We start from the raw sequence: 9,464 nt of genomic DNA, 5'->3' as shown, positions 1-9,464 counted from the left end.
GCGCTGACTTGAGCAATGGAGGCTCCAGGTGGGTTGTTCTCAGCTACATGGACCAAGTAGGAGGCCTGATGGAAAACCGGTGCATTGTCGTTGACGTCTGAGATATGGAGAGTGATGATTACGTTAGAGGAGAGGGGAGGCTTACCCCTGTCGGTAGCTACAATGGTGACGTTGTATTCCGGAATCTCCTCCCGGTCTAGAGTTCTATCTGTAACTAGTTTGTAATAATTCTTCGAGGAAGATTTCAATACAAACTCTTCATTTCCCAAGACGTGGCAGTAGACGTCTCCATTTTCTCCGGAGTCTCTGTCTCTGGTTTTTATCAGGGCGATGACTGTTCCTAGTGGAGAATCTTCCGGTAGGGGGGTAAATACTGAAGTCACAATTACCTCTGGCACACAATCATTCTCATCCAGAATTTCCACTTGGATACTACAATGGGATGCTAGGTCTCCGGGATCTTTTGCTTCTACATTCAGGGTGTAACTCTTAGCAGTCTCAAAATCCAAATTATCCTTTGTCGTGATTTCTCCTGTTCTCTTGTCTAAGTTGAAAAAACGTTCCACTTGTTCATCCACGTTGTGAAAAGAGTACGTGATTTCTGCGTTGACGCCCTCGTCCTGGTCCGTGGCTGTTACCTGAAGCACGGAGAAGCCTGGTGGCACATCCTCCCGAAGGGTGACCCTGAACACATCCTGGCTGAACACTGGCGGATTGTCATTGGCGTCTGTGACTTGGATTCGGATCTGGGCGGTGCCACTTCGGGGAGGATCCCCCCCATCCACAGCCGTGAGGATCAGTTGGTGAAAATTATGCTCTTCTCTGTCCAGAAGACGTTTTAGAATCAACTCAGGATATTTACGTCCATCTGGGGTCTCTTTCTCCGTGACTTCAAAGTATTCATTGTCAGTGAGATAGTATTTTTGCAGCGAATTAGAACCAGCATCTAAATCGAGAGCTGGATCCAATGGAAATGCTTTACCTGGTCTGGTGGACTCTCCAATGTTTAAATCAACCTCACTCTGTTTGAACAGAGGAGCGTTGTCGTTCACATCCTGAAGAATTACAGCTACGTGGAAAATATTTAATGGCTTCTCAGCGACAATATCAAACTCCAAAACACACTGAGGCTGCTTCCCGCAAACCTGCTCTCTGTCTATTCTGTCACTCACAAGTAAGTCCCCACTCTCTGGATTTACAGTAAAATAATCCTTCTCTGCACTGACCCTTAGCCTCCGGGTGGGCAGATTCTGGACACTGAGCCCCAGATCCTTTGCGAGGTTTCCTACCATTGAGTTCTTGGCCAGCTCCTCGGGAATGGAGTAGCGGATCTGATCCGGAAGAGCTCCGTGGAACAAAGGCATCAGAAAGGGCGACAGTACCTGCAGCCACCGGGCTGGGCCGCTCCCTGAGCCCCTCCTCATCCTCCTGGCTCGCGCTGCCGCTGTGCTCCTTTGTTGGTGAGGGTGGCCAAATCCTCCTAGGGCCACTTTTCTTGCTGATGTTTGCTATATCTAGATGTGTACTGGCTCTCCTCTATGGCTGGTTTGTACAGGAAGTTACTCTCCCAGTCTCCTAAGGCGCCTGGGAAACGGTCTCTCTCGTCTTTTGACCTACAGCGACGCTCAGAGGTCTTCTCAGAAATTGCACCGAAGTCTAGCAAAGGTTTGAAAAGTTTTTGGTTTTTGGTTTGGCTGGTTGGGTTTTTTTGTTTGTTTGTTTTTGTGGTTGTTGTTTTTAAATTTATGATGATTTATTTATTTTAAAAAGGTAATATATTAAGTTATTCCAAGTTAACTAGTTAAATATAGTAGAGGTCCTTATGACCATCTATGAATCATGTAGCACATTTCTCTCAAGTGGAATGTGTTCTAGGTTTCTTGTGTATGTTTTTAGTAGTGCGTCCCACATTTACATGAATGTTGTTCCCATCCCTCCTTGTAATCAAACCAAAGCATTACACCATATGCCTCTCCATCTCACTTCTTTCACTCAGTCCATACACCCACACGTGCACTCCTTCTCTGGACTCTCATTCAACTATTTCATTTCACACCAGTACACAAGTCTCTGCATTTATTCCTCATGTAGTGGTCTACCATATGGACAAATAGTATCTTGTGTTAGCAAATTATTATTTAAATAAACAGTATTATTTTTAAAAAGTAACTGGTGACAGCAAGTTTTTATTTACTGTTCTCCAAATCATTGACATATATGACTCTGGCAGAATATATTCTTAATGCCAGTATCTGAGTTTGTTTTTACCAAATTTTAGGCCAACTGAACACCTCTGAGTTATATTTTATCACCACAGTGTTTGGAATAATGTGTCCACAGATAGATTCTCCCAGTATTCATTTATTATCTCTTTTCTTGCCCAGGATCAGTCTGTTATCATGTCTCTCATTCCTACCTACTCTGTATTGTTCACAGGTTCACACTAATACAAAGCCACATAGAATCAGCTTCCCTTTCACACTGAGCCACATCCCACCATCTTGATACAATGGCCACTTTCAGAAATCCCATTCATTGTGTATAAAATTTCATTAATTCTGGATTAACTCACTTAGGAGCTATATGGAAGCTTAGAAACTGAAAGTGTTGCATATCTCTGACACATAAAATGCTTTATGTCACATCAGAGGATACTTTGTCTCATCCCAGGTCACACAGTGATAAGCCTTCCAAGCATAATTTGCAGAGATTTTGACAGATGGGAAGGAGGTCAACTGACTAACTAATAGTCCAGAATCCAAGTCAGCCAACCATTGTAAGAGATTTACCTGATGAAACCCAGAGAGATTTAAGCAAATTCTGATTTGTTGGGACTCAATAGTATGTCATAATGAGGAATTTAGAAATTATGAAAATTACTATAACATTTATATGGATGAAATAAAGTAGGCATTTTTTTGGTAATAACCAAGTTTTTTTTTTTAAGATTTATTTATTATATTTAAGTACACTGTAGCTGTCTTCAGACACACCAGAAGTGGGCATCAGATCTCATTACAGATGGTTGTAAGCCACCATGTGGTTGCTGGGATTTGAACTCAGGACCTTTGGAAGAGCAGTTGGTGCTCTTAACTGCTGAGTCATCTCACCAGCCCAATAACCAAGTTGTAACAAAAATATCAGATACTCTGGTACACTTTGTATCAGCAACAATAAAATGTTTGAGCTGAGCATAGTGGCACACACCTGTAATTCTAGCACTTAAAGAGAATTGCAAACTGACAGCCATCTTGGGTAGGCTACATACTGAGTTAAAGGCCAGCCTAAGCTAGGTAGTCAGACCATGTATAGAAAATTATTAGGAATATACCATTCCACGGAGAAGTTAATGTTATAGCTAAAGGTTAAATATTTTTCACTACATAGAAATCGTCATTGTATAATTATAATGAAAAAGAAACCCTTTCAAGGAAAGAGAAGTAAAGTTCAAGCAAAGAACAGTCTAATGTAATAAATGGAACTTTAAAAAATTAGGTTGGGGTGGTAAAATGCCTCAGTGGCAAAAACCACTGGCCACTACACCTGCCCTCCTGAATTTGATCTCTTTGGTTCACATAGTGGAAGGAGAGAACTGATTCCCTCAAGGTTGTCTCCCCCATACTCACAAGTAAGTGAAACTGTAGTAAAAATGTTTTAAAATATTCAGCCTAGATTCCCCATTAGTATCATGAGAAAGGTGATGTAAATAGAAAATTGTGCAATTGCCTTCTATTCAAATGTCAATTCTAGCCTGTCATCAGTGTATACAGGAAAATGATATTTACAAAGAGAATGGTTTAAAATTAAGGAATTCTTACCAAAATCACTACCAAATAAAGATTATGAAGGATAAATAAGTAAATAATCGTGGTTTGAGGTGTAATTCATTGTATAATTTCAAGAAGGCTTGCCCAATATGCTCAGAGCCTGGAATCCGCTCCAATTATTACAAAAAAGAAAATAAGGTTATTAATAAAAAAGTGGTATAGTGATTATCATTAATTATTCTTTTTAGAGCAAGGGACTATTAATAAAGAAATGCATATTTTTGATACAACACACATACAACTGGAGGCATTTTACAAACCCTCATGTCTGTGTTTTAATGAGGTAAGATCCGCGATAGGAGGGAGTCACTCACCTGCAGATTGGAGTCTCCTTTTATTTCAAGCAAGTCTTGAGATACCAGGAGAGGATCGCTCTTCCCACAGCTCTCCTGGCTGATGAGCGTGTCTGCATAGTTGGGTTGTGGGAAGATCAGATGACTCTTCCCAGAGTCTGCTGTGAGCGAGACCTCATGAGAGTAGGTCTGTAGGAACGCGTGCACACCATCTACACCCACAAAATGTGATGCAGGCATGGATGACAACCCATTACCTGCAGCCTGAAGCAGGCGAGTCGAGTGCCAGCGCCGGAGCCTGTGTATCAGCAGCGCAATGACAAAGGCTAAGAAGACACAAGAGACCACAGCCACGGCCACCACCAGGTATAGTGTAATGTCTGAATCCCCCTGGGCAATGTCAGCTTTAATGTTGCCCAGATCTGCCAGGATGTCTGGAATGTTGTCTGACACAGCTATGGTGAGCGTGACAGTGGCGGAGAGAGGGGGCTGGCCGTGGTCCTGCACAGTCACCACCAGGTTCTGCTTGAGGGCATCTCTGTCCAGCAGGGCCCTAGCAGTGCGCACCTCGCCCGTGTGCAGCCCTACCGAGAAGAGCCCTGGCTCGCTGGCCTTGAGCAGGCGGTAGGACAGCCAGGCGTTCTGTCCTGAATCTTTGTCTACTGCCACCACCTTGGTCACCAGGTATCCAGGTTCTGCAGAACGAGGTGTCAGCTCCACACCAGTAGAACCATCAGTGGGGAGGGTGGGGTACAGGATTTCAGGCGTGTTGTCATTCTGGTCCAGCACGAACAAGCTCAGGGACACGTTGCTGCTGAGTGGAGGGTTCCCGCTGTCCCTGGCTGTCACCAGTAGCTTCAAGTCTTGAAACTGCTCATAATCAAAGGAACGCAGTGCATAAAGCACACCGGTGTTGGAGTTTATGGAGACGTAGGAGGACAGAGGTGCCCCCTGGATAGTGTCCTCTGACAGGGAATAGGTTACCTGGGCATTCTCACCACTATCTGGGTCCTGGGCTGTTATGGATAAGATGGAAGCTCCTCTAGGGTTGTTTTCTGGAATGTAGGCCGAATAGGAGGCATGGGTGAAGGTGGGCGGGTTGTCATTAATGTCCACCACCTGCAATGAGATATAAGTCTCTGTAGACAGAGGTGGAGTTCCCTGGTCGGTGGCCGTTATTGTAATGTTATAGTCAGAGACTTCTTCCCTGTCCAGAGTCCTGTGTATCAACAACCGATGATAATTTCCATAGGTCTTTTCCAGCCTGAATGGAAGATTATCTGGAATAGAACAAGTGACAAGGCCATTCTCTCCAGAGTCACTGTCATGCACATTGAAGAGTGCAATCACTGTGCCTGGGGAAGAAGCCTCTTGGATAGAGCTGGTGAGAGAGGTGACTGTGACTTCCGGAGCATTGTCATTTACATCCAGAACTGTCACCAGGACCTTACCTCTGGCTCGAAGACCAGGCCCATCATGGGCTTCTACATCAACATCATAGAACCCAGAGTCTTCATAATCCAGCTCCCCCAACATTGTAATGTCCCCAGTCAGAGAATTCAGCTGGAAAAGCTGGGATATTTTGTCTCTTACGTTCCGGAACGAATACGTCACTTCTCCGTTGGCTCCTTCATCCGGGTCAGTGGCTTTTATAGTAAGTAGCCGGGTGCCCACAGGCAAATTCTCCTTCACACTAATGTGGTACTCTGGCTGAGTGAATACAGGAGCATTGTCGTTGGTGTCCACGAGTGTTATTTGAATTGTGGCAGTACCAGAGCGAACCGGGTCGCCTCCGTCGAAGGCGGTGAGAACCAGGTGATGAAAGGCTTCTTCCTCGCGATCTAAGGCGTTTCCCAGCACTAGCTCTGGGTACTTAATCCCGTCCGGTCCACTTTGCACATCCAGGGAGAAGTGGTCATTGGAGCTGAGCTGGTAACCCTGCAAGGCGTTCACCCCTATGTCTGGATCAAAAGCTTCAGGAAGAGGAAATCTTGTCCCAGGATTTTCACTTTCAGCGACTTTTATTTCCCTCTGCTGTACTCCAAAGCTGGGGGCATTGTCATTAACATCGATAATTTCCACTTCTACAGCTAGAATCCTCACTTTATCCTCTAGGAGAATCTCCAGATTTGCGGTACACTTTGGGGATCTGTCACAGAGCCCTTCCCTGTCGATCCTCCCTGCTGTCACCAAACTGCCGCTTCGCGGGTTCAGAGCAAAGAGCTGGGTCTTACCTCTGGAGACGATGCGGACTCCGCGTTCTGCCAGTGTCCCAGGCTCCAGTCCCAGGTCCGCGGCGAGATTACCCACCACAGAGCCCCTTTCCAGCTCCTCTGGCACAGAGTACCGGATCTGTTCCGCGCGGATGTCGCATAGGGATCCAAGGAAAATGCAGATCCAGATTAGTTCCCTGCGGTCTGATCTGTAAGGAGCCGCCATTGCAGTTCCGCCGCAGAGGGTCCTGAGCTTGGGCGTTGAGTCTGTGCAGGCCTGATGAACTCCACAATCTTTGGGTCTCAAGATGCTGTTCTTGTACTGTTGGACGCTGGTGCTCCTGGAGTCCAGGTTGCTGCTTTCTTTAAGATCATAACCAGTCCTTTGAGCTCCGGAAATCCTGGTCTTACTAAATACCAGACTTTCACCCCTGAGTGGTGAACAGCGACACCCAGAGTACTAAACTGTTATTGCAACAAAATTTTTGATAAAACACCACACACATCCTAAATCCACTTCTCTCTAAAGGAGAATAAAGGTCAAAACTGTGTTGTTTCATTTGCAACAAAAATCCTGGAATTACCCAAAGCCTCTTATACATCAAACTATGTCAATTCATCTGAGAAATAATATAGTGGAAAGTATTGTTTTCTACATCTTTTCAGTTTTTGCATTGCTCATCTCCCGACATCATTTCTAGTGCTTTGTATTGAATGAGGGTCAGAGCCATTCCTCCCAGGAACAGGGGTAGATATGAAGAGTGGAGAAAAGGGAGGGGTGGGGTGGTTCTTGGAGCCAGGAGGGGCAGCTCTAGTTACAACCTCTTTATTGCAGAAGCAAGTTTCCTCATGAGTTTGCCCTTTGGAAATCTTGGATAATTGTTCAGTTCCATTGCAGGAAAGATGCCAGCTGCTCAAGAGATACTCTTACCCTTGTGCAAATGAATATGGGGCAAAATTCTAGGTGCAGAATAAAATAGTTAGTTCTGTACATAGGACATCGTAGGCTATATGTCACTGTCATCAGATTCAGAATGTGTCCTCGGTCTTTATGACAGCAACCTTCATAGACTAAAATGTGTCAATGTTTAATGAGCCAATTACCAATACAAATCAAATTCAGATAATGGTCAGACAAATATATGATAGCACCAAGGCAAGGAAGTTAAGCTGAAGAGATGTTAGGAGATTTCAGGCCAGGTGTAGTGGCACACACCTTTGATTTCAGTATTCAGGAGGCAGAGGCAGGTGAAACTCTGTGAGTTCGAGGACAGCCAGAGCTATGTCAGGGGTTTCTCTTATATAAGACACACATTTTATTGTCATCAATTCTATTATTTTTTAACCAATGCATTAAGTTGCTTTACCACTGATTTCAGAAACAGCCAGGAAAAGGAACTATGTTGATAGCAGACACTGAAGCATCACTTCCATCACATGGTTCACAGTTTTCTTGAGTAATCTGAGATAAACCAAGAAGTCATGGCTCTCTATTTCTCCCTTAACAGTTAGCACATGGAAGTCACTAAGCTTTTAAGAGGTCATGAAAGCCTATTAAGTATGCAGAATTGAAACGTTAGTCTTTGAGAAAGTAGGTTAGAGGTGTTTTTCACAATCCTTCAAAGATATGTTAAGTGCTCAGGAGTCAGGGGATTAAAATGATATGTGTTGAAAATAACTGACAATATGCACAAAAATATCAAAACGCTGTATATGACTCACAGAAATCTATACAAAAGTAATGGGAAAGATATAAAATGACTCATAAATAGAAAGATCATCACAGTCCTTATGATAATGATGAAGTAGAAAACACAAATGATTAAGGTATTGTCAAAGACCCATGGAGGGGTAGACAAGATGGCCCAGGCAGTAAAAGCTTTTTCAGCAAGCCTGACAATCTGAGGAGTTTGCTCCTGGGGGTTCCATCCTTGAAAGTAGAGAACTGATGCCCATATTATCCTTTAACCTCCACATGCTCCTCACGGCGCATGTGTGCCATACCTCCCTAAATAAATGTGAAGAAGAGAAACGAGTGAAATCATAAATGAGAACAATATTGACCCAAAATTAGTGATTCAGATATAAAATGGGGGTAATCTTAGGTACCTGTGGTAAGACAAATAAGTGTTAACAGGCCTAAGTTTTGGAGGGCCTTGTTAACTGGATGTGTTGCAATAAAAGGTTGTCAAGCAGAGTGGTGGTGGCACACGCCCTTAATCCCAGCACTTGGAGGCAGAGGCAGGCACATCTCTGTGAGTTTGATGCTACCCTGGTCTACAGATCCAGGACAGCCAGGGCTACACAGAGAGACCCAGTCTCAAAACAAACAAACAAACAAACAAACAAAAGTTGTTCAAGCAAGAAAGGTAATTGACCATAAACTTTAATTTAGGCAGAAACAAATATCAATATACTTATAAAGAGTTAAAGATTATTTTAAAATTCAGTCTTACGAATCAAGTAAGAAAGGACGCTAACATTATTGAGTGTTGACTTGTAGGAAGTAGTCTCTGGCAAGAGTTGCTGGCCACACAGAACCACCAACAGTAAAGACTGAAACTGGTAATCAGGTAATTTCCAAGATGACTGAGCAACCAAGAGCCAATCTTTACGAATCTACAACATGTCTTCCACTAAATATCCCTATGAAAAAATGACCAAAATTGACAAATCTGTGCACGATTGAGAAGCAAATATGTCAAATACAACTTAAGTTGCTCTGTAGAAGCTTACCTGAAAAGAAGGGTCGTCCGAGATTTTGGGATCTTCATTATTGCCACATACAAGCTCAGAAGGATCATCGCACAGGAGATCCTGAGGCGGAGCAACCTCTGGCGCCACATGGTGAAAATTAAACCCTGCCATAGTCATAGAGTGTGAGGCAACGCATAGGTTATAGGAATAGGGCAAGGTTCCCTCGCTGTAGTTGGGAGGAACCACAGGTTGAGACTTCGGGCTGAGACCAGATTGAAAGCAGCCCCAGGCCGCTGAGCTGGAGGAGTGTCTCAGACGCAGGGCAATAGCCAGAATCACCGCCAGGAGGAAGAGTACTGAAACCAGGGCCAAGGCCACCACCAGGTAAAACTGCAGCTCACTCTGGGGATCAGATGGCAGAGGGTCATCGCTGA

At 44.1% G+C, this 9,464-nt stretch overlaps 3 protein-coding genes across 7 annotated transcripts in view; all 3 read right to left on the bottom strand.

The window, feature by feature from the left end:
• Positions 1–1,551, bottom strand: part of LOC116087765 (protocadherin gamma-B2-like) — a 3,056-nt gene extending 1,505 nt beyond the window's left edge. Inside the window, exon 1 of the mRNA XM_031366348.1 lies at positions 3–1,551. Coding sequence (XP_031222208.1) covers positions 3–1,424 — 1,422 coding nt within the window. The 5' untranslated portion in view covers positions 1,425–1,551. The remainder of the gene's footprint in view (positions 1–2) is intronic.
• The window catches only part of LOC116087063 (protocadherin gamma-C4), a 176,646-nt gene that overhangs the window by 153,578 nt on the left and 13,604 nt on the right, over positions 1–9,464 (bottom strand). Inside the window, exons 1-2 of one of the 5 annotated variants that reach the window (XM_031365495.1) lie at positions 4,142–6,683; positions 1,447–1,656 (exon numbers count right to left, since the gene is read on the bottom strand). The exons of 3 other annotated variants lie outside the window; for them this stretch is intronic. In XM_031365495.1, the coding sequence (XP_031221355.1) occupies positions 1,576–1,656; positions 4,142–6,559 (2,499 nt within the window). In that variant the 5' untranslated portion in view covers positions 6,560–6,683 and the 3' untranslated portion in view covers positions 1,447–1,575. Of the gene's footprint in view, positions 1–1,446; positions 1,657–4,141; positions 6,716–9,464 lie in introns of those variants that run through there. One more of the 5 variants, XM_031365498.1, reaches the window with a different exon arrangement.
• The window catches only part of LOC116087764 (protocadherin gamma-B1-like), a 2,656-nt gene continuing 2,222 nt past the window's right edge, over positions 9,031–9,464 (bottom strand). Inside the window, exon 2 of the mRNA XM_031366347.1 lies at positions 9,031–9,462. Coding sequence (XP_031222207.1) covers positions 9,046–9,462 — 417 coding nt within the window. The 3' untranslated portion in view covers positions 9,031–9,045. The remainder of the gene's footprint in view (positions 9,463–9,464) is intronic.

Source organism: Mastomys coucha, unplaced genomic scaffold (genome assembly GCF_008632895.1).
Source record: "Mastomys coucha isolate ucsf_1 unplaced genomic scaffold, UCSF_Mcou_1 pScaffold13, whole genome shotgun sequence".
NCBI lineage: Eukaryota > Metazoa > Chordata > Mammalia > Rodentia > Muridae > Mastomys > Mastomys coucha.
Note: the sequence above shows the minus strand (reverse complement) of the source record. Positions and strands in the feature narration are given on the sequence as shown.